Below are 26,134 nucleotides of genomic sequence, written 5' to 3' on the forward strand. Positions count from 1 at the left end.
GTGACGTCATGATTGACCTCTGGCTTCAAGATGCACAAATATGTGCACCTGTGCATACACACACACACACACACACACACACACACACACACACACACACATATATATATATATATATATATATATATATATATATATATATAGAGAGAGAGAGAGAGAGAGTATATATGATACAGACTTCTAATGACTTCAAGAACCTTGGGTGTATAGAAAGTCAGCATTCAATTCTGTCCCTTTCATGGGGTAGCAAAGTTTTTAGAAATTCTTAAGGCATGGCATTATTCCAGCTTTCTCAAAATATTACAATAAGCAATTTAATATTCCAAACAGATTTTTTTTTTTTTTGGGTTGGCAGACATCTGTATACCCACCCCCTCCTGCCTGAATGGATTTAGCTTTTCAAGTCATTTGGAACCCCACAGGCATTTATTTGGAATTTTATTTTTAAAGCTCCCTCAAAGCAAAGAATAATTTTTCAGTGAACGCGTGTGGAAACATTGTTGCTATGGACCTCCTGTGAATATTAAGCCAAATCATTCCCAGTAGCACTTTGCATTTCTCTCCCCATTGTATTTGTGCTTCCAAGTTACAGACAGACACAGTGAAGGATTAGAATGGGACTAAGTGGGGCTTTTCCATAAACAATTAAAGTAATTACATAGTTAACAACTTTGCAAGCTTCTTCTGTATAGACACTATACTAGATGCTAAGTATAACGCCTCCTTAGTCCTCGGCAAGACCCTTTGATGTCATTGCTATGTGTTGTATCCAGCAGCCAATGAGAAAAAAAGTGAGGGAAACTGGAAAAAAAAAAAAAAAGATAGGACTAATCTTCATACCCACAGTCACCCCAGGGTCCCATGGCCTCCTTTCTTTTCCCATGTCCTTTGTAAATGTCAAGTCCCTGAGGATGCTAGTGTCCCAGCTATTGAGCCTGAATTGGAAAACATGATTGATCAAGAAGGCTTTCTTATCAACAGCTTGCCCAATTGGCTATCCATCTTCATTAGATAATGTAAAGCCAGTCCCAAGGCTTCAGAAGTCTGATCAATGCATTTTTATCTGAGATGCCAAAATTTTTTATGACATAGTAAAATTTTGTTTCAATGAGCCTTTTAGTTTAAGAATGAATGTACATGAAAATGTGGTTATGCCTCAAAAAGTAGCTTTACGAGTAGCTGTATATGAAGGGGGGAGGGAAATGTCTGTAACTTATCCTTCTCATATTCCTTGCAAATCAATGAGTCTTTCTATTTTCCAGTAGTGACATAACATCTTGTGTGGCACCTCATCTCCCCAGCACCCCTTCTTGGTCCTTCACAGTTCATTTGCTATACTCAGTCCAGATGAACAGGCTGCATGCAGGTCAGGGACTCCGCTTCTTGCTTGGCTTCCAGCACCTCTGGGCCCTGTTATCATCTGCAGCCTCTGATGGAAAACTAAGCCCTGCCCATGGACTGAGTGTCTTGCTATCTCTAGGGCCTTTGTTTCTGGTATGGAGCTCTTTAGGGGACCCCCTCCCTTGCACATTTCTGAGCTGTTTCTAAGCCTTGTGTTAAGGTCCTTGGAATACCTGTCATTGTCGTCATAAGTAAAGCATCTGAAACCACACCCACATTGCTGCCTAATTCCTGAACTGGGTTCCAAACCACTCGTGTTGCCTTTCACCAGAGAGGAAAGATAGTTAGGTGGTGAGAACTTTGCTTATTTTCACTGTTATTCATTGGCCACCTGTACAGTGAGGAGATGTAGTTAGTTGTTTAGATCCCCACTGTCCTGTTCAGATGTGTATTTTCAGTCAAGACCATGATGTTCATATTACATTTTCAGGAGGAAATTAATGAAGGATTAATAAAGTATATAAGTAGTCTTTAGAAGAGCTAAGAGCGATGCATGTATGGTCACTTCCCCAGTGTAATGGGTCATGTGCCATTTGCCCATTGAAAACAAAAAGTCGATTGGACAGCCCCTTTATGGAACTTTTCAGTTTGCTGAGCAGAAAAGATTCCAGGTCCGTCCAACTATTCCTCCTAAAATATATTGGCCTACAGTTTATAGGTCAACTAGTTGCACCTTGACAACCCCCATTAGGACCTGAGGAAACAAGAGCAGGCATTATTCCTGCTCTGTACAAGTGCAAGGTGAGCTCAGAAATGCAAGTGAATTTGCCTGGGCTTCACACTCAGCTTGAAATTCAAACCCAGTGCTTCTGCTGAGGAATGTGGTGAACCTCTCACACTTTCAAAGCTTTCAGAGAGAGACTAACTGTGTCCTTTTAAGCTACCAGATTAGTCATTCTTTCAGCCTGATTTTAATGAAAATGTATTCTTGGGAAGCCAGACCTTAAATGCTGAATAATAAATTATTGAATTACATTACAGGACTCTTCTGTGAGAAGTTGTATAGTCAGACAAACATTTAATCAATTAGCAGTAATTAAGAAAAGCATTGATGAGTGATACTGCCAAGAATGCCAAAATGCCAGCAGTGTCCCTGGTATCTTTTAAAGAGGCTCATGCTGAAAGCCTACTCTCAATATGTGGCTTTTGAGCTTATGTCTGAATGATAGGGAGTTAGGCAGAGGTGAGGGATAGAATCCTTGGGAAGGAGCCAGTAAATACACAGGCACAGGACAGGGACAGAGTCTGGTGGTCTGAAAGCGTCTAAAGGGTTTGGAAATCCTCCCTCATTGTGCTAAAGTGTCAGAGGAATGCCATGAAACAGAAATGAGGACAGAACCTCATCAGCTTTGAGAATGAAGCCAAGGGTTCTGAATTCCATCTCTAAGAAGGTGGCAAGTTACTAGAAGCATTGAGCTTCATCTAATTTCTGTCTATAAAAGATACTTCAAATGAGAAGAGTGCTTTCATGGAACAGGATTGGAAGAAGGACACCAGAAAGGAAATCATTAATCATTGTAGTTAGATTTGTAGTTAGATTAGTTAGATGTAGGAATGACATAATGGGATGGGCAGGGTTAGTTTGTTTATTTCTTTGTTTATAGTTATCCAGATTTATGGTAGAGAACAAGAAGATTCAAGAACAATTAGGGTATGCTTAACAACTGATGATTATCTAGTCAACTCTAGTGGAGAGCAACTTGTAAGACATGGAGGAAAACATGCAATTTTGATGGCTAATAATTGGGGTGCTTTGGACACATTCTAAGGGATGTGTTGGAATTGATAGTCCAGACTAAGTGATGTTCCCCAGAGAGCAAGTGTGTAGAAGAAGCGTCCTGAGCACATGCAGGGGCATGTCACAGGGAAAGGAGACTGAGAAGCTGCATCTGAGGATGAGGATGAAAACCTAGGCAAGAATGGCAAGGTTAAGAAATCCTTGATAAAAAAGATTCATTCAACCAGGCAGTAGTGGTGCACTCCTTTAATCCCAGCACTTGGGAGGCAGAGGCAGGTGGATCTCTGTGAGTTGGAGGACAGCCTGGGCTACCAAAGTGAGTTCCAGGAAAGGCACAAAGCTACACAGGGAAACCCTGTCTCGGAAAAAAAAAAAAAGATTCATTCAATAGTCAAATGCCAGGTTAGACATTGTTCTCTGTTCTCCAGGGAGTTAATAATAATAATGATGATGGTATCTTTTTTTCTATTTTAATGTCATGTGTTGGGGTAAATCAATTGTCCCTCTCACTAAGAGTGTCATATGAGATTCTTGGATTAATTTTATACCCATGACATGGGCAGAACCTTGATGTAAACCCTGAAATGATCAGCCACATGGAAGGCAGCTTCATCCATCTGTGAGCTATTGTGACTGACTTCTTTTCCATTTCCATCTCCCCCAAACAGAAGCAAAACATAAACCCAAATAAATATGAGAGCCATACGTACATCAGTAGACTTTCTTTGTTCTCAAGCAAAAAATACATGTAAAATGAAGGTAATCTGTAGCTTTCCATTTTCTTGTATTCAGCTTCTTTCTAAACAATAGACTAGTTTAGAGCCACGACCATATTTGGGTTGAATATTTCAAACTCACCTCAGAGGTAGGATTCAGACTCTTCTTTCTGGAACAGAGGCCCTTACCATCTTTCTTTGCAACCCACAATGCTTTGGATGTCCTTGTGCTACTCTCCCGAGCCTGCATGTGATTCTGCCTCATTAAAATTTCTTGAACTAGGCTTCCTGTTTACCCCACAAACTTCAACTACAGATGCTTATGACTTGATTTCTATGTTTCTTCTATGCTCTGCTTTCCCTGTGAATATCCTATGTTATTCTATTAGAAATTTAGCTCATTCTAGTACTTTCTGACCCAGAGAGTGGTATGCAATGTACCTCAGTTTTTCCTTCCTTACAAAGTGTTTATTACAAAGTGTTAATACATGAAAACTGCTTTCATCACATTACTGCTTAAAACCCTTGAACAATTTTAAAAATACAATTTTACAGTACATCATGTAAGAGACTGTAAGACTCCCATTTTATGATTTTCCAGATTCAAGATTTGATACCTCCACCATCCGATCCTGCCTGAGCTTCAACTGCAGATGTATTTTGTGTTTTCTGAACCTGACGTGCTTTATCGCCTCTTAGACCTTGCCTATGCTGGTGCTAATTTGCAGCAACCATCCATATTCTTACTCTACCAGCACCCCCATCCCTCCATCCCTGCTCAGATGGCTTTCGCCCTAAGTTTGCTTATGGTATCAGCCATCTCTTCCTGTGGAGTCATCTGTGTTCATGAAATGCAGCCTGGCCACATGTCTGTGGGATCTGCATCAATAGATTCAACTGAGTATTGAAAACACCTTTTTAGAAAGGCATCTATACTGAATATGTGCAGACTTGATGTCATTAATCCCTAAACAATGCACTGTAACAATTACTATAACCCTATAGGTACTGTAGGTCACCTACAGATCATTTAAAATATAAGAGAGAGTATGTGGTGGCTGCATGGAACTACGACACTATTTTATTATCTAGGGATTTGGCCTCTGCATATTTGGGTATTCATGGGGAATCTGGAATCCATCTGCCTCAGATGCCAAAGGACGTCTCTATCTCTTCGCATTTTAAGTTGTATTAGAATTACTTATCTGTTATCTTCAGTAGGCTGAGAATTTCTAAAATGCAGGAGGCTTTAAATGGCCTTTGTAAATTCCTGAATCCTTTCTCATAATAGAATCTCAGTAAATATTAGTTGAATGCAGTTTCCAGTTTGGAGAGGAACACACACACACACACACACACACACACACACACATACACACACTTCTATATTCACTAACAGCTAACAGTACCTGTTTTGTGATGTTTCCTCAGCATAGAACTGATAAAAGGATAGGATAAGCTTGGCATAGGCTTCTGTTTGTGTTTCATATAGTGTGAACATAGATGGGCCTCAAGGAATGTCTTCATTGCTATTTGTCATGGAAAATGCATAGATTTACTTTTCTATCTTAGGAATGTTACACTATAATAATTTTTAACACTGATAGAAAGGTAATGCCAAACCCATTTTATCATGTTAAGAATTTGTTTCTCTGGGATTTGTGATTATTTAAAGGACATGCAGGGATTGACAGAGATAGCCCAGGAAGATGATTTTAGCAGTAGCCATAATCAGAAATCTAGAAATGGTGAGAGTGTGAGGGTTTTTTCCCAAAGCCACATTTAGAATTGCCAGATCTCTATTTTATAGCTTCATTTAAAATCGGGCAATTGAGCATGTCGATTGTATATTACTGTGACTATAAATCTAATAGATTATAATGGTGTTTGTCCAAACACCTTAGAAGGTAGACTGATCAAAATAGTTATAGATTTGGAAAGTCTTTGTACAAAGAAAATCGTTGAAAACATTGAGGACCTAGATAGTTTGCAAAACCAGAAATCATTTCAAAAAGACTCAGAGGTCTCCAAAACACAATGGGCTATTGCCACTGTACTGGGTTGCCTACTATAACTGTATGATAAAACTCTTCCACTGTAGATATTACATGCTTTGGCTGTAAGACATAGAGAAATCATTTCAAACTGACTTGGAATTTCCTCCCTGCTGGTTAATTTTCCTAGTGCCTGAAGGTACTATGTGGGCTGCTTATTTTTTTTTTTTTTAAAGCATTAATGCTCTTGACCCTGCATGTTACAACACCAATTTGCCAGGCAGGGTGTCCCCACTGGTACAATAGTGGTATGACTGTTAGGAAGGAACTGGTTTCTGATTAGATTTGAGGCCTGCTCCATAGGAAGCAATTTCATGCCTGGATCTATAATTCTGGTTAAAAGCCCATGATCTTAGAGGTCTTAGGTTCTAGGCCAGAACCTATTGTTGTTATTTAGTTAAACAGCCATGCTTTTAAATTGCCCCCTAAATGTTTGTATTTATGCTCATAGACTGGAGTGCCTCTCAGTCTTGGTTTGAGGAGGTTCCTTTTGCAGTAGACAGCAGAAAATAGAAAGATGCATGCTTGGTCAGAGCTCTGAGACTAAGAGAATCAATGCTCAGCCCTAGGCAAGACTTCAGTATGAACTGTACCACCACAAGGCTCAGGTAATACAGTGAAAGAGGAGGCAGAATAAAGAAAGGTTAAAACCAGAGAATGGGGGGAGGGTGCTATGAAGTACTGTCTCTGGACATGGCAGCGCTGCCTCAGCCATGAAATCCCAGCAGCTAGAACCCCAGCATAGATGAGGTCGATAATGTCCAGGGTCCACCCCTCACTGAGGGGCTATTGGCAATAGATAGTTACTAGAGAGGAGGAATCATTCTTTTTTGAGTTTGTGGCCACCAGTAGGTTCCTAATACTTCAGTGGTTGGCCCCACACACATATACTTATTGTCAGCACTAACTGGACTTAGCAGATCATCATCATCAAGACATGAAGTTGGCAGGAGTGTGATATAGGACATGGAGAGACTTAGAACAGGAAAATGGGGTCAGGCATGATCATATTTCATTGGATATATGTATGAAGTTCTTAAAAAGAAAGAAAACAAATTAAAAAGCAATTAAATGCGTTATAGTTGATATTTAATCATATGTAGGTACAATCTGATTTTTACCACTATACCATTCTATATGTATATTTGAGAGACCTAATTATCTATCATCAAAATTCATTAAATCATTGCTACCAAATGAAAACCTATATGTAAATATATGGAAGAACGTGAGCTTATTTGGACATACACATTAGCTTTTTAAATATACATTATTCCCATATTTTTATAATTTTATATAGATTTTCTTAATGATCCATCTTAATCAGACCATAGCAGTTAGGGAATGTGGCACACATCTGTTTGCATTAAAGACTTTATAGTGATTAGAGACTCTGTAGGGTCCCCATAGAGTCCCCAAGCTATGCCCATGAAGTAGAGCACTTACCCAGGATGCTAAGAGCTTATCTGCAGGGATTCTCCAATGTGGAAGAGAGCAGAAACACCATAAATGTCAGAGGACCAAGAGGTTTCTCAGAGAACATCTTTGCAGCAGTGGCAGGGTACCACTGATCTGTGCTGTGGGAGGATGGGCATTGCTGCCACCCTCCCCTAGGTGATGCAGACACCTGGCTTTTACCACACGGGAAGACTATGGAGTAATGGGAGCTGAACTTGGAACTCCAGTGAGCTTTTTCTGACCTTTCTTCCAGCTCCAATGGTGGCTCCAGTCCTATCTGATGACCTGCCATAACTGAGCAAAGATCACAAAACTTTAAACAGAAAATTAAACTGGAGTCTATTCCCAAACTGAGTTTCTACATTACATTAGAGGGGTTAAAGAAAAAGAAACGATCCCCCAAAACCAGTGACCTATGTCTTGGAGCTGGGCATCATGTTAGTTTTGGATATGTGCATAGAATTGTAGTCACAAAATGATCTCAGTTAAGTTTACTTTTGTGTTTTACATCAACTTTGAGAGCTTAGATAGGAGGGAGAATCAACACTGATGCATCACCACCATTTTGTCAAAACCTTGGAAATGAGAGTATAAAGAGGCCGATGTCTCCCTGGCCACTTTCTTAGCTGGAGTCTGTCTTCCTTTTATTACAAAGAGAAAGCAACATGTGTTCCTTATTATAACATATTCAAAGCAGGCACACCCAACCTTTCAACAAGACTTTGTTAAAATGGGAGGGAATTTTAGGAATAAAGCATATCCAGGCAATTTGTTGAAGAAGCCATCACATGTGGATTAACATCCTGGAGCCAGACTGGCCTCAGTCTGAGTTCTGCATTATGCAGACAGTAGCCTAGTTGCCTTCAGACACATCTTTTCACCTGCACGCATCATTTGAATGTAATACATGTGAGAGCCATGGATTGCTGGGAGGGTACAATATGGAGATGGGCGGAGGGACACTAGCATCATCTCTAGTCATCTGTTATAAGGGCAGCCTGGAGTAATTTCTCTATTGTACATTGTAGCTGGAAATTTTCCTTTGTTCTACCCAGTCTGCAGTTGCTCAGACCCAAGTAAATACACAGAGGCTTATATTAATTAAAACTGTTCGGGCACTAGCTCAGGCTTATTACTGACTGGCTCTTACACTTGAATTAACCTTATTTATGCTTAGCCACGTGGCTTGGTACCTTTTCTCAGTTCTGCCTTGTCACCTTGCTTCCTCTGTGTCTGGCTGGTGACTCCTTACTCAACCTTCCTCTTCCCACAATTCTCCTTGTCCGCTTATCTCACCTATACTTCCTGCCTGGCTACTGGCCAATCAGCATTTTTTTAATCCATCAATCAGAGCAACACATTCACAGCATGCAGAGCAACATCACCTATCAGTACATCTTACTGCCAGGCTTGTATGGTATTGGACTGTTAGTTTAGTGTTCAGCTTCTGTTATTCCTTTGCACCTCCTTATACCATTTGCCCTTGGAACAGGTTGTCTTCAAGAGGGGTGTTTCTGTTTCACACATTTGTAAGTTGAGTCTGGTTAAATCCATAATGCTGATGTGAAAGTTGATAGTGGTAAATCATATTCATAGTCCAAATTTGAGAGTCAGTGATATTCCCAGTATCATAACTAGCATTGAAGTTTTGCTGTTGACATTTAGGATTGTAATGAGGACATACTTTAGCTGAAATTCTGAATTCTAGGGAGAACTGTGATGTTGACTGGCTAAGGCCAAATGCCCTTTGCTGACTAGATTGGAGGCAGAAAAAAAGTAATATTAGCATTTAGTAACATTTTCTTTTCAGAATTCTAAGAGAAATGTAAGACTCACAGATGTAAAACATAATTTGCTGCTCTGCTTTCCTTATTTTTCCACCCATAAATTCCAACCTCTTTAGCTTTTCTGCATGTCCTAGATGGCAAGTTACAAGTTTCCCCTCATTTTTCATTTCTGTTTGTGTCATTTTTTATATCATCTCATTTGCTTGACTTAGGACATGAAATTCCAAGCAAATAAATCACTATGATTTGACTTTGAAGAAAAGGTCTTGTGCCAAACTATTTTGAATTCCTGTGATGTTAGAGGCACCTGTCATGTGATTAATATGGTTTAGTTTGTTGTGCATTTTTTTCATTTGCTCTGAAAAACAGAATGTATTACCGAATACTAAAGTGTGTTTGTTTCAAAAGTGTGATGAATTTGTGTGAATTTGGTTTTTTTTTTTTTCAATTAAGCTGTTTGGAATTAGATCTGCCTTCCTATCATATTTTCCTTTAGAAACAATTATAAGGTGGTTTCTCATGACCAAAGGTGAGTCGCTCATGGGGAAGGAAGGCATGTGGTTGAATTTTTCCTGTGTCCCACCCAGTCCACAGCTGCTCAGACCCAAGTAAACACACAGAGGCTTATTTTAATTAAAACTGCTCAGCCATTAGTTCAGGCTAACTATTGATTAGCTCTTACACTTAAACTCAGTCCATTTCTGTTAATCTACATGTTGCCACATTTTCCATAGCTTTACCTATGTGTCATTACATGCTGCTCCCTGGATGGTGAGCAGGCATCTTCTCCTTCCTCTTCCCAGAATTCTCCTTGTCTACTTATCCTACCTACACACACACACACACACACACACACACACACACACACACACACACACTTTTCACCTCTTGAGTGGCTCAGCAACTTCGTCCCAGGCTGCATACCTGCCTGGGATGGTACATTCATGGCTATTCCTCATCCCAAAGTCCACTGGTTTCTTTCATCACTTTGCTGCTCATTTCAGCCCCAGGCACTAGCTGTATTCTATCCTTAAACACTTTTCCCTCTGTTTATTACGCTCTGATCATTTCCCTTAGATCTTCTCAAACCTTCTGTGCTGGCTAGTGTTTATGTCAGCTTGACACAGGGAAGCATCATTTTGAGAGAGTTAACCTCAATTGAGAAAAATGCCTCTACCAGACTGGCCTGGTGACAAGCCTGTGTTGGTACTTTTTTTTTTTTTCTTTTTTTTTTCCAAGACAAGTTTTCTCCATGTAGTTTTGGTGCCTACCCTGGATCTCGCTCTGTAGACCAGGGTGGCCTTGAACTCACAGAGATCTGCCTGGCTCTGCTTCCTGAGTACATTCTTTTGACAGATGATCACTGTGGGTGAGAGGGACCTGCAGGGGATGGTGCCATCACTAGACTGGTGACCTGGGTGCTGTAAGAAAGCAGGTTGAGCAAACCAGGGGGTGCAAGCCAATAAAACGGCACCCCTCCATGGCCTCCACATCAGCTCCTGCCTCCAGGTTCCTGCCCTAACTACAAGCTATAAACAGAAATAGACCCTTCACTCCCCTGACAAACACTGATCTTGGTGTTTATCACAGCACTAGAAACCCTAAGTAAGATGCTTCAGTGATTTGCTGTACATATTAGTTTTCTTGTAGCTCTAACAAAATCTGACAGAAGCAGCTTCAGGAAGGGAGGGTTCATTTTGGCTCAAGGTTGAGGGCATCCTCTGTCATGGAGGGGAAGCCACCACAGCAGGGGCTTAAAGCATCTGCTAACAGTGTGTCTAAAGTTAGGGGCAGCGGGTGATAGATGCTGATGCTCAGCTTTCAGAGACCTCAGTCCATGGAAGGACATAGCTCACAATTGCGGTTGGTCTCCCCTCCACCCCTGAAATGATCTAACTTAGGTAATCCTAGATATACCCAGGGATTTGTTTCCATGGTGATTCTAAACCCCACCAAACTGATAATTGAGATTAATCATCACACTTGCCCTGGAAAACTGCATTGGATCCATTTTTCTCCATATCCCTGTCTGCATTAGATACCTCCTTCATCTGTCTCAGGGTCATACACAGCTTTCTCTTGGAGCTCTTGATACCAGTGACTTCATCTTTGTTTTTAGAGTGTGAGTAAGAAAAATATAAAGTCTCTTCTACTTTTCTAAGTTGCTGACTGGAACACCTATAATAAAATAAACATTGTGTAAGGCAGTAACAAAAAGAAGATTAGCACCATGCATATCTCATGTACACATACATGGGAGGCATCAAGAAAGAGGAATAACTCTAAATAGATGGCTGAGGATTGGAGTTTTGATACTGTCTTATCTAAATACAACAAAGAGCAGACTTGCTCTATATGTGCAAATTCTTATTACAAAAGGACAGTCTGTCTGCTTTCAGAATTCTTCTCAAATTTTTCCCTAAAATATCCAGTTCAAAATAATATTTATACCAACGAGGCACATTTTCAGAGTGACATATTTTAATCTGTAGCAGGGATTCCTCTGATGTTTGGAAGAAACACAAAGGTTAACACACTTACCCTGTGTCCTTAGAGTTGTGTTAGTACCGTTGTATGTAATTCAAGGTAAATGTCTACATGAGTGTCCAGGCAGGTGGTTCTCAACCTTTGTACTGCTGTACCCTTTAATTCAGTTTTCATGCTGTGGTGACCCCAACCATAAAACTATTTTCGTTGCTACTTCATAACTATAATTTTCTACTGTTATGAATTATAATATAAAATTATGTTTTTTAATGGTCTTAGGTGACCCCTGGAAAGGGTTGATCGACCCCCAAGAGAGTCATGACCCACAGATTGAGAACCTCTGGTCTAAGAGTACCTCTAACAAATCACCATACACTTTGAGGCATAGGGTAACATAAATTCATTCTTAGTAGATATTTAAAAATGATCCTTGTGGTACAAAAGCTCAGGTAGCAGCTGGATGGTGTCCCAAGAGATTTTAGTAAAGCTGCTCTTCTGATTCTCTTAGCTTTGGGTGCCTGGCAGTCTTCTCTGAATACGGCCATATGAACTCCAGTCTGTGTCTGCATTGCCTTCTCCCATATGAAAGTTACATTCCTCATTGTCCCAACTCAAAACCTGGACTCCAATCCATCTGGAAAACCTTCCCTGTAGACGAATTTCTAAACAGTCTTATTAAATGAGAAACACAGAGCCAAATACAGAGGCAATAGCAAAGAAATCAGAGCAATAACCATCACTAGCTTTAGCTTACCACCAGCAGTATCTTCCACAGAGAGGGCTTCTTCCTGTGTAACTAGCCTTCGTATTCTGCCTTCTCATTGGTTCTAAGCCCAGCCACATGACTTCCTCATCACTGCCTGTCTATACAGACCTCCAGGTCTCTGTGGTTGGTACTGGGATTAAAGGCTTGCATCACCACGCTTGGCTGTGTCCTTGACCACACAGAGAGAGACTGCCTGCCATGTGATTGGATTAAGGGCATCTGCTGCCACCGCCTGACTTCTGTTGATGGCTTGCTGACCTCTGATCTCCAAGAAACTTTATTTATTAACATACAAATCAAATGTCACATTTCAGCACAAATAAAGTGTTGTCCTCTCAGTACTACTCACAGGTTCAGGCTGTTGGTGTGGGGATTTTGTGGGGAAGATACTTACCTAGGTCAACAGTTTCACACTCTCTGACCCTGAGATGGCTGTATGTTAGAGTCTACTCATATCCAGTCACCAAAATCCATTAAATTATACAATTCATTTACCCTAAACTTAAACTCATTTCGTGGGAGGTTGAGTAAGGATGAAAAATTTGAGAATTAATTGTCAAATAAGACCCATCATATAACAGAAGATCTCCTGAAAAATAGAAGAAAAGAGAGGTTAAATTTAACAAAAAAGTATGTATTGTCAATAGAAGTATAATAGACATTAATATTTTAAAAACCACCAATTCCTAGTTTCCTTTGACTCCAACAATTTTGGTTTTTAAGAGCTCTTTCAAATAAAAAATTTTTCTAGTATAAATAATATTTAACCTTGTCTCGAAAAACCAAAAAAAAAAACAAACAAAAATTTAAGATTTATGGGATAAAAGTAATCAGATTATAATATAAATAAAAAAACATGATAAAGTGAACAATAAAAATGTTTTAATTATAGTTGACTCATTTCATTTAGAAAGTTTAAGTGAATATTCATCTATTTTGTTAAATACTAACTTGGTAATAGATATATCCACAATTGTCATGATGTTCTCGTTTAACCTTGTTACATAATGGTAAGCAATGCTTTCCTTGGACAGAAGTGTGTCACCCATTATGTATTGTTTTAAAAAATAAGAGTAAAATGTGACTGCCAAATATAGACCAGAAGATACCTTTCAATGTTCACGTCTGAAGCAAATAGGAATAAGGCAGTACAAAGCTCATGAGAGACACTTCCCAAATGTCTTGAGAACAAGTAGATCAATAGGTTCTTAAGCTAGAGGTAAAGTCAATCTTTGTAGAAGCTGAATCTCAAAAAGTATGTGTGGGACTTGACTGATGTGGTTCACTGATCATAAAATAATTCCCCAATAAAGATGCATAATTTTGTCTTTATAAGTGCACTGGTGAATGTGAAGTGCCCACTCTATCCCGACCTCCAGAGAAAAATTAATGAGATCTCAAGAACTGTTTGTTTTCCTGATGTCAGTGTCAGAAAAAAAAAAGGAAAAAAAAGAAGATTCACAGAAAAGCAGGAAACAAAACCCCATATATTTGCATCTATATTGGCTATTGATCTGAGAGTTCACGCCAGAAGTACTTTGCCAGGATTTAGCTAGGATATTTGATAAATAAAAACCAAACTGGAGAGACCACAGCTTTGGTGACTTTACATTTTAACTGAGAGATGATCACACAGAATGAAAAGGGAGACAGTCCTCCTGAAAACATAAGACACTCTAATGACATCAGTAAAATAAAACCCAAAAACAACTAGCAAAGGCGAACAGGACACGGGCATCATTCCCTGTCTCTGTGTTGAGCATCGCCTGCATCACTTCCCACATCCACTTCATTGTGCCTCCCATCAAAGGTCCTTCAGATGTCTTGTTAAAACTCTTTAACCATATTCCAAAATGAATCTCATCACGTGGCTTGAGAATTCACTCCTACGTTAAGGACAAGTGTTTGATTTTTACTTCTTTTCTGAAGGATGTTAGCTTATGATTGCTGATAGTCATTAGATTTGTGATAGAAAGTGTTGACCAAAACCACACAACAAACCCCCTTTGTGAATTCAACCCTGATGCAGGGTTCCTTGTACCAAGTCACTTGTTCCTAAACGTATCCCATCCCAGTATTCTGCTTTGGGTGATTTTTAAAAATCATTTTAGAAGGCATCATGTTCATGTCCCTTACAGCACTCAAATGATCTTAGCAATCTCACCTCTGTTCGATAGTTTTAACACTTCAGTCCTTTCAGGATACCTATTCATACTAGCAGAATATTATTTCAGATTAACCATAATTTGCTAGTCTCTAATAAACATCACATTTATGCTGTATGTAACACAAGGCATAATTAAATTTTTTTAAGACACAACATTAAAAACTATGATTCTACAACCAGATACACTTGGGAACTCTTAAAATATGCAGAGCAGTCCCTGGTACTCAATGACTGTGATGTCAGTACTTTGCCCCATACTTTATCGCATGCTTGATTGAGTTCCCATTGGGTTCTATACATAGTAATACTTTCAGGAACTCATGTATAAAAATTACTGGTTCCTTCAGTAATTGGATTTTCACTAAATTTAAGCTTACAGAATGGACAAGGCCATATTTTAAGGCAGTCAGTCCTACTTGGATCCATGGAAATAATTTATTTGAAACTCTGGAGCGAGGACTATTTCTCTGAACCTGTAGCCCACAGCCGCTGCAATGACTGTCCTCACCTTCAAATGCAGCTTCCATTGATGGCAACACTTTTGAAGTGCAATGGCTGTCCGATGCCATCATGTCTGCCCACCATAATGTCAGATTTTGTCCTGGAGAACATAACATTTTCCACCATGGGGCTTCCTACTAATTATTTCCTTTCACATCACTGCCCTACCAGGTTCCCTCCTGCTGAGGAGTGAGTCTGAGGGAACTCACTCTGTCTCATTCAGTTCCTCTGTCTCCTGGACCAGTCCACATACTTGAAGTCAGTCACCAGAGGCATCTGTTTCCAAAAGCCCTGGTTTATCATTTATGCTTCCCGAGACCCCACAATTCCAGGAGTTTGTTTTTGACAGCAGTGGATGACTTGCGCAGAATTTTAAACTTAGGCATCCCTCAGGAAGCTGGCACATGCTCTGGGGACCTTTCGTTACTGTACTGCCTGTGGGAAGGGGATCTAATACCATCTCAGATCTCACCCCCCACATAAGTGAGATTCAAGATGGCTTATGTCCTACTCCTCGAGAGGTGTAAATGTGTATGTCTTTAGGATTAGTCGGCCAGAAGAAATCAAACTGGAAAGTAGATAGTACAAGTGCTGTGACACACATGTGCCTTCTTAGCCTTACACTTTGCTGGAGATTTATAGTAACACAACACTTACAGGCCACCTTTGTCTTAGCTTTATTGTCAACTTCTTTGATGTGAGTGGTTTACAATGTTCTTGAAGTAAGTACAATTATTATTCTATCATTGTGAGAATGTTCTAGATTGTCCCTTCCTCTTCATCTTACAGAAGCTACTGAAATGAATGATAAATGTCTCTGGTGGTGGTGCTGGTTACTGGCGGAAAGGTCACGGCAGAACCCAGTGGCTTATTAGGAGGAAGTGGGGAGGGACAAAAGGACCAGGCCTGGGGAGGAAAGAGAGAGAAAGATGGGGTGGGGGGAGAGACAGCAGAGCAGAGAGAGGGTGGAGTCTGAGTCTGGCTTTTTAAGGGCTCCTGGCGAAGCAGGCTTATGGAGCAACACCAAGCGTGCCCCAATTGCATGTGATGATCGTGTGACTGTGCTCACGCTGATGACATAAGACACAAGACTCTTTGCTTACCTCCTGAACTGTGCATGTGCAGTCGTGTAGTTGGAATGAGGGCAGAATTCTAACAGCTACCCATATATATACTCCTTGTCCATAGTCAGGAGGAACTGTTTTGGTGGCCATGTGTGATGAATCCACTCAGTTAGCTCCCAGACTTCAACTCCCACGTGCCTCTTCCCCATGGTGGAGGTTGGGGAACCAGTGGGATGTTCTGGAGCCACTTTGACACTGGTGTAGAGCATGTTATATTCATTCATTTTTCCCACAACTATACAGTGTTTGCTGATTGTGTATATAAATTATTGTTCTATGGGCTATATGTAAGTAAGTGAACCAGGCAACTGGCCTCCTGTCCAGGTACAATTTACTTCTTGGAGGTTAGGAGAGACAGATTGATGCTTTTGTTTGTCTTTGGAATTTGGAGCTTGTTTTGGGTACTTTCCCCAATGAACCAAAAGCTTCTAACATGTTGTGCAAGTGATTAGCACTAGGCTAAACCCCCATCTTAGACAGAAATTTGCAGATATGATTATAGACAATTAAACACAGGTGTGCAGGAGGCAATGGCTATGTTGGCTTCTTAGATAGTCCATAGGCCGCATACCATGCCATCCAAATCAGGTCTGCATTCTGTGACCGTGTGAAGCATCACTAGCCACCTGGAGCAGAATCAACAGAGGATGTAAGAAAGATGATAGCGTGTTCTAGATATCTTTGGCTTTTATTGCTTGAGGAATGGGCATAGCAATAGGTGTGACCTCACATCTATGAAGTAATAGAACTCTACTGTTATATCAAAATCAGACTGGGGTTGAGCTCTCAAAACCAGCACAGCTTTTGTAGGTCACACCCTGGCTGTGCAGTGGTTGCGCCACATGAATCATGAGCTGCTTAAAATCAATACTTGGGCTATGAGTGGGCCCAGAGTTTTTAAAAATGAATACCTTCCATGACATGTGAATCGATGGACTCTGTGATTAATAATATACTGAATGCCAACAGCTCTGACCTTAGACATGTACAAATTTGTGTGCTTCAGGTGTGTATTTTTCTGGTTCACAGCAAAGAGAAACAAAGAAACCATAAGAATCAAGTAACCAAAGACACTTAACTTTGTCATCTCAGGAGCAGGATGGGACAGGCACAAATCCAAGCTATGAGGTTTCAGGGTTAGTGAGCTACATGAAATCACTGGGGTTTGGCAAACACCCAGATAATAGCTTCATTCAAAATCCCTTAGTAACTATACTTACCAGATGAATTATAGCCAGCTAAGTGAGATAAATGTGGGAAAAACAAAAACATTGGTACTGTAGCTAGCACATCCAAGTTCAAAGGATTGTCTTTTTTTTTGCATTGCATTAGATTTGAGAATTAATTTCACCCCAAGCAATTGCCCTTAGGATTAGTGTATTTTTGTCAGTCCAAATGTGACACAGTATTGGGTTTACTCTTACCCACTCTAATCAAACCTGCCATGAATCATAAGTTGTGACTTCATTTAGAAATAAGTCTTGTATGTGTATTATAATTAGTATAATTAGTATGTATATTATAATTAGGTTGTCATCATTGGTATGTTTTGGGCCCTGATCCAGTGGCTAGTGACCTTACAAGAAGAGAGAATTTTGTTCCAAATACAGGAGAAGGGTGTCTGAGGATTGTTGTAAGCACAAGTCCAGGAATGTCAAAGGCCTTTTCCCTGCAAAAGGCTGGGACAGAGGCCTAGGGAGAGTCCTCCCAGTTTCTAAAGAAGCTACCCATTACTGCCATGATTTAGGACACCCAGCCCCCAAATCTGTAAGAACAAATTTATTTTGTTAAAATCACAGTTTGTTGTATAGCCCCAGAAAACTACAGCATTGTCTATACTAATTCATAAGCCAAATGTACAAAGAACATTTATCATGTTTGGAGCCACTGTGTATTGAGCCAAAGTGACTTCGTTTTGGTATTATGTGAAAAAAATATAGGTCTTAGTATAGTGCTTAAAATATTTTAATACTCATGAAATCTCTAAGATTAAGATATATAACTGAGTCTCATATTGGTGTTAGTATAGCAAGAATTAAAAACAAACTACAAAAATACATTGGTTAAATTTAGAAGTAGTTCCTTTTTAGCCTTATGATCTGAGAGACTGCACAGGAAATAAGTAGAGTCTCTGACATGATCAAGAAGGCAGATATCCTGCAGAGCCATATGAAAAAATGAACGATTGCATTTAACATAAGGCACAAAGACGATGATGAGCATTAGACAGCTCTCCCAAAGTGAATAAAATATTTTACCTTTGCACAATGAGATTTTGTGTCCTCTGTAGCAGTCATGACTGCCACATAAAGGTAACTAGTGAAGACAGCCATATTCAAGGTTGGCTAAACTGACACTCTAGTCAAACACCATGAAATCCCCACTTGTTTCAAGTTTCATCCAAGGTTTTTTTTCTTTTTGAACAAAGACATGGCCTTACATTCTCTGACAATTTGTTTGTAATGGTGGTGACAATGTAACCCTCTCCAGTGTGTCACTGAAATATATGACATAAGAATATAAATGCAAACATATGAAAAAAAACAAAACAAAACAAAAGCCCTCAGGTGGTTGTTAATTTTGGGTGCTGTGTAATTAAACTAGTTTTTTTTAAATGTTATCTTTTGCCAGTATCTAATTAGCACAGCCATCTGCTGAAAGAGCAGTGGCCCATCTGCCTGGAATGTTGTTCTCTTCATTGTTATGAAAAGCATCCGCCACTGCTAGTCCCCATCTAATTAACTTCTCTTGCTATGGAATGTGATAATACACAGCTTTGTTTATACACTTCTGAGAACTGTGGATTTATATGTATGTAACAAGTACATAAAAAGAGCCAATCTTTTTTCTCTCCAACATCTGACTTACTCTTGAGATCACAGCTGCATTTGTCATGACTGGATCATGTCCCCTGAATCATCTACAGGGAAACAATAGGAAGTTCCTAACATCCCTGGGTTTCTGTCTTTCTAAAAGCAGGGTTCTGATGTCCTGTGTGCTTCTTGATAGATGTGACTATAGCACCTGTGATTGGCCAAGTATTGAGAATACCCAAGCATTTCACTGGACATGAGATGCACCACCGTGAAGCTACTGTACCCGAAAAGGGTACAAGCGCTGTTATGTGATCTGATCAACCATGCAGTAAATGGTCGATTTCAAAATTTGAAATGCTTTTATTTCAAAATATTGGGAAAAAACTTTTATTTCAAATTAATACTTGATGTACACAAATATTTTCTATCTTCTTCCATCAAACATTGTCTAACAGAATATATTATACTTAGTGGATATTTAAAAGATATTAAATGAAAAAGGCTTCATGTAAGGTACTGTAGCAAAACTTTTATACCCTATTTAATATCACAGAAGATATTTATGCATCTGCATAGAAAAATGGGCTACATATATGAATCTTTAGTCTTTATCAATGTAGACTGATTTATCTACAAAATCATTGATTCATTGAATATTCAGGTAACCACTATTATTACTTTATGCTTTCCTCTGACATGTTCAATGAGCATTAAATGTTGAATGTTGAATAATACAATATTCATGTTTCTTTTCTCTTCTGTAGTAAAAAAGACAAAGGATAATAATAAATAAAGATTTTTTTTAAATTAAGAAAGTAAGACTGAGTTGTACTGGGATTGGAAATGTACAATACCTTTTCATTTGTTTTGACTGCCAGAAAAACAGATTTGAGTTGGTATAAAAGTAGCTAGAATGAATATGAAGATAAGTATGTAGAACACTTCCTAAGTCAATTGTGGGTTTTGCTCCAAAATAATGATACACGTACAAATAACCAGTTTCAGTGAGACTAGATATAAAGTTTGAGTCGAAGGCCTTTCATTGACAAGGATAGGTCCTTCAATAAAGGGCATTGTAAAGGAGCTCAAAAGAAAGCTGAGCTTGAACAAAAGAGTAGAAACTTTGAGAAGTCAAATCTAATGCAAGAAAATTCCCTTAACCCCTGTGGTTTTCTCCTGTGGAAACATGTTTTCATAACTGCCAGAAGATCCACAAAGCAAAGTCTAGATTGGTGAATAAAAGGAAAATTCTGTTAGATTAATCCAAAACACTTAATTTTCTTGTAAATCTAGAAAAGTCTCTTTTACCAACTTCGGTTCTTATACAGCTCTGCAGTGCCTAACAATGTGTCTCTCTCACTTTCTTCTCGTGGTAAATTCCCACCATTAGTATATAATTTTTTTCCTTCTATTCATGAATAATATGAAACCATAGAAAGCTAAACAGTCATGACTTTACATTAATTCTGGATTTGAATATGGTTGTCATGCTGGAGATACAGAGATGAAACACCTCCAGGAGTCCTTCTATAAACAAGAGCAAAGTCAGAATGTACTCTTTTACTACTGATCTAAGAAACTTGTGTAAGCAGTTGCTGTTTTTCAGTATTCTGGACAAAGCAATAAAATATTTATGAAAACTCATTCTCTTCTTTTCTATTTCTTTTCACTCCTGGTCCTTGGCCAATATTATCTTGAAAATGCGAAGGCTCCTTGAGCACCAGGTAAAACTGGGAAGCTGTTTGTTTACTGGCAGAAGCAGTAAGATCTAACAATGTGATGGCATTTGATTAATATTCTCCCTTAATCCTGGCGCTTCCCCTGCTGCCCAGACCTCTTATGTTTATTCAGGAAACCATTAATATTTTACTTTTTTCTTGCATTATCGGGTATTGAATCTCGGGTCTCCCACTTGGTAGGCTACAGCTCAATCCTCAGCTTTCTGTTTTATTTTCCCACTGGGTCACCCAGGCTCAGCATAACTCCTCTACAATCCAGACAGGCTTAAAACTCATGACCCTTCCTTTCTAATGTATATCAGCATTTAAGTCTATGTGTCTTTGGGTGTGCACATGCATCATATGTATGCAGGTATACTTATACATGTATATACATATGAGGTGTGTGTGTGTGTGTGCGTGTGTGTGTGTGTGTGTGTGTGTGTGTGTGTGTGTAGTCAACTTTGGGTATCATTTCTCTGGTTCTACCTACCTTGATGGGTCCTGTTTCTTTTTCAACGTGATCTCTCACTTGCCTGAAATTCATAGATGAATCTAGAGCTTCTGGGCAGCAAGCTCCAGGGTCCTTTGTGTCTCCACTGTCTCAGAACTGGGCTTGTTAAGCAATTTTGAAATGGTACTGAAGCTCAGGTCCTCGTGCCTTCACACAAAGCACTTTACTACCATAGCTGTCTCTCCATTCCCCAATATTAAACTTTTAACAATATCACCAAGTCAACAAGAGCCATTGAGAGCACCCTCTCCACTGAAGAGTTTCATTGTACAGATGTGCTCATGCCTGTGTGGCTGTAACCACTCTTTCTGTTAAATGACATCAACCTGTTTGGTAAAATAAGCTTAAATTGTAAAGAGTTCTTTGTGGCTGGAGGTATGCATCCGTGTGTCAATTCTGTTTTACATTTAAATATTAGCAAAGATGCAACAGGGAGTTTTTTATAAATAGATTTAAGAACGGAACATATTAAAGGTCAGACATGGTTAACAGTGAGTATATTTTCATGTTTTGAATCTGCGTGTCACAGTGCAGTGTGTGAAGCTCTTTGCTTTCCGTGGGAATACTTGCCATCCTGGATGGAATTCAAGGCAGTTATTTGCATCAGACATGGATTAGCTGTATCTTCTCTGCCCCCACCAAAGAGTGACCCAGGAAAGGGCACAGAATTAACATATTCTCTTATTGGAGGTCGATACTGACTGAATTCTTGATTCTACACAATCATAAACAGACATGGCATTGTTCATATTGGGGGAATGCCAGCATGGTTCTCTGTGGATAATTTCCTCATGGTCTCATGTTTGTTAAAGGGGTAAGCTATCGGGCACACAGTTGGGACACCTTCCTCTCTTATGCAGCGTGTTTGGTGGCAGCGATCTGACTCCATATTCTCCTACATCTTGGAGAATTAGGAAACATCTCTTTCTGGGTCTTGGGGAAGAATAGAGACAGTATTTTCCTGCATATTATTCTACTTTGGTTGAGATTAAGTTTAGTTTAGTTTATTATTTGACATTTTTTGACCTAACAAGATTGCTCCTCACGTTTTCCTGATAATTACTTCACTAGCCCATAACTCTGAATCTTCAGAAATCTAATTTTAGTAGTTAGAAAAATATTACAAGAAGATATTTTAAAAAGTAGGAGAAATACTTTCCATTTAAAAGTCTACACACTACAGAGTAGTAGAAAAGAACAATGCTTCCATGCTTGAACTGGTGTTAAATGACTGGACTGGCAGACAGCTTGTGAATCACCTCTGTCTGTGAAACGGGCACCATCATCTTCTGTGTTTCAGGTTCTCTTTGTGACTAGATGTGCTAATGCATTTGTCAACTTAATCAGAATGGGCTAGGTTTGAAAAGTTTGAAAAACATTAAACATCATGGCTCTAAATAGAGCTGGCAGCTGTGTGGAGGTGGGAAGTAGTCACAGTGCTCTCTGTGCATGAACCAATTCTACCCTGGCTGTCATGTACATGTATATTGTGGTAACTAGAATATGTTGAGTCATCCCTGGCATTACTCAGGAGTGTCAATGCATGACACACTGTGTGTTTGAATGATTCAGATCATTCCTGTTCATGGTCTCCTAGGCTGGGTGCTTATCCTGGTTTCCCTCAAGTAATCCATTTTACTTACCAGAAACTACATCTGAATGTCTTGCTATTTTGACTATGAAGCAGTTTTTTAGAGGTCATGTCTTCTAAATGTCATAATTTTAAAGTGAAATATAAGCCCATGACTTGATATCCTATATTTGATGTTAGTTCTATACCATGAGGGAAGAAGCTGGCACAAGGATGCACACCAATGATCAAATGTAGCCACATGGACCTTCCTGTTTCCCCTTTTCCTCAAAGCCCTAAAGGTTTGTGTTTGTTCTTTCTGCAGGCTGTGGAGTGGGAGTGTGATGAAGCTACCAAGAAGGCCTGTTACAGCAAAGGCAAGTCAAAGGTGAGGAAAGCAGATGTTGCAGGTGCCCCAGCCCGAGCTGGGCATTGTGTATAAAAGATTAGATTCCTGATAGGGGGGTTCCCTGCAAAGGGAGATAGATGTGAAGTGTAAATGCACCACACTTTAACATTTAGTGAAAAATGAGTCCCAACAATCATTTCACTAAAACCTAATCTGTACTTTGAATTATTATATAAGATTGAAAATAAACCAGTTATGACATTTTTTAGAAAAATATAGGAAACAATTTTAAAATAGTATTTAATGTACTTCTGTAGTTAACTACAGAGAGTAGTTAAGTTGTTGTATTATCTTGTTTTGCAGTACCAGAGATGCAACCCAGGGCCTTGTACATACTAATCAAATATTCAACCCTTGCCCAATAAAATCACTGCATCAGAATTATATGAGATGTATTCTTGATGATCTTAGCATATGTTTGTGATTTGCTCTATCTTTGTCAATGGTGAAAATCGAACTCCCAAATGAGCACTGATAGTTGAGGATGGGGGTACACTCTAGTGCTCACACATAGATCTTTCACACAACTTGGGATTGGCAACACACCCAGGACTTTACCTTTCCAGGAACTCTGCTGTCTTTAGGTGCCCTCTGTTCCCTGAGGAAATTCCCTTGCAGCTGCTCCACAGTTCAGTGAGCATTGGGAAAGTCTTCATGCCAGCTGAGACAGAAGACACTGGCAGAAAGAGGAGCATGTAGACTTGCCCAATGCTGACTGTGCTTGGTCTGCGGGGAAATGCTGGTACATGCAGAGGGTCAGAGGCTGGCTGAGCAGTGTTGGCCTCAGGGCCAAGAGCATGTGGAACAATACAGCAAATGGAGTGTGCAGTAGCAAGGGGCCCTCATCTGTGTATCGATAATGAGTATGATGATTTGTCTTTTCCTCGGGTTATAGAGCTTGCTCCCTGACCCTTAGGAGAATGGTTCTGAGAACTGGGTGATAATGCAGATCTCAGAAGTATAGAAGGAAAGAGGTGGTACTAAATCATAAACTTAGCTAAGCTGAAATACATGGGTACAAGAAGGAAAGGAGGGGTGAGTGAAAGAGTGAGAAAAAAGAAGGGAGAGGAAGTGGAAGAGAGGATGCAGAAATTGATAGACAATTTTTTACCAAAAGATATTTAGTCATCAGAAATACCTCTGAGCTAAGTCATTAAAAATTTACCAAACTATACTGGCAGCTTCAGGTTGCAAAGAACCAGCATATGAAATACTCCCGAATAAATGAGTGTATAATGGTATAAATTAAAAAAAAAAATACCAGAGAACTCTCTAACTTGCTTGGTGAGTTCTGTAAAACATATAGCAATGTTTGGAGATATGACTTCTCCATGGCCATTGCTTCTCTGTGATGCTCATGGTCAATACATTGGGTGCATGACAGCACTCTTACATATCTCAACCAGCCAGGTATTCATAATACCCACCATACTCTTGTGTGATTTTTTTTTCACAAGCGAACATCTGTTCACCCTAGTCAGACAACCATCAATGGATAGAAGAAATGACTCCACCCAAATTGTGCTTGGTGAGCCAGTACATTTGTTGAGGTTCCCTTCAGGAGCATGAGTGGGAAGTTACTGACGAGTGAGGAATCATGAATGGGGAAGGTTGCAAGCTCAAGGAGATAGGTACCTCTTCCTGATGCCCCTATAGGTTTCCCTAAAAACCCCCATCCTGAGCAGTAAATGAAGGAGGCAAGTTACATGGGATGGGGGTGATTATAGTGAAAAAGCAAGATTCACTACTCACTGGTGGACACACAGGACTCTGTTCCAATGCAGTGCTTGGCCTGGTGACGTAGTTGCCTTCCAGAAAGCCTGGCCACTGGCTGGTAACCTGGCCACTCTTTCTCCTCTTTTGGGATGCCCCTCTTCTCTTCTCCCCAGTACTTTTTTTTTGCTTTCACTTTGCTTTTGGTGAGTTTCTCTTATTTGTTTTCTTATTTCCTGTGCATTGTGGTTGCACTGGTAAGCAGATACCCCACAATGGAGTGTGTTGACACTTTTCACAAAATCGATGTCTATAAATTTGACTTTTGTTTTAGACTGTGCTAAACATAGACCTGAGAGCTGTCCCCTAATACTGTCCTCATTGCTCATGAGAATTTCAGTCTCTCTTCTCAAACCACTATTTGCATGACCACTGTTCCCAGCATGCCTTGCTCTGCTCTTAGGACACTACTGATGTGTTCTGACCCCTCGTTCCCTCATTCCATCGTTTATCAGTCTTGGAAAGCCTCTGTAGCCATCTGTCTTTGCCCTGCCATGCTGTGCTAATTATCCAGCCCTGGACCATGAGCTATGCCAATGGCTTCTTTATGGTTATAGTTCTCTCATGAAGCCCTTTGGCACACCAGGTAGAGGTCGGCAGTACTATATAAGTGAATGAACACACTAAATTCACTCTAGTAGATCCGATTCAGTTGATCATCCTCACCACTTTCGATGGTGGGGATAAGTTTTTTTTTTTTTTCTTTCTTTCTTTTTTTTTTTTTGGTTTTTTGAGACAGGGTTTCTCTGTGTACCTTTGTGCCTTTCCTGGATCTTGCTCAGTAGAACAGGATGGCCTCTGCCTCCCGAGTGCTGGGATTAAAGGTGAACACCACCACGGCCCAGCGACAAGATTTTTTTTAAGGCAACAAGATGTTTTTTTAAGGAGACCATCTTTCTTTCACACAGTAGGTTTAGCAGCCTACCATGCTCTGCCCACCGGGGCATGACAACCCCAAATAACCAAATTTGCTCCAGACATTTCCAGGGAGTTGGTGATTTAATTTATCACAGGATACATGAATTGGCAATTTTTTCATTGTTCGTTTTTCAATCCCTGGGAGTATTTTTGTATTTCACTAGGAAGCTATTTACATATTTGGTTCCCAGACTTTTAAAAAATGCTAATAGTTAAT

General features: G+C 39.7%; 1 protein-coding gene across 1 annotated transcript in view; it reads left to right on the top strand.

Moving 5' to 3' along the window:
- Sema5a (semaphorin 5A) overlaps nt 1-26,134 on the top strand; it is a 472,079-nt gene that overhangs the window by 291,490 nt on the left and 154,455 nt on the right. The window contains 1 exon segment of the mRNA XM_036206837.1: nt 23,143-23,205. Within this exon segment, the coding sequence (XP_036062730.1) occupies nt 23,143-23,205 (63 nt within the window).

This window comes from Onychomys torridus, chromosome 15 (assembly GCF_903995425.1).
Source record: "Onychomys torridus chromosome 15, mOncTor1.1, whole genome shotgun sequence".
NCBI classification, from domain to species: domain Eukaryota; kingdom Metazoa; phylum Chordata; class Mammalia; order Rodentia; family Cricetidae; genus Onychomys; species Onychomys torridus.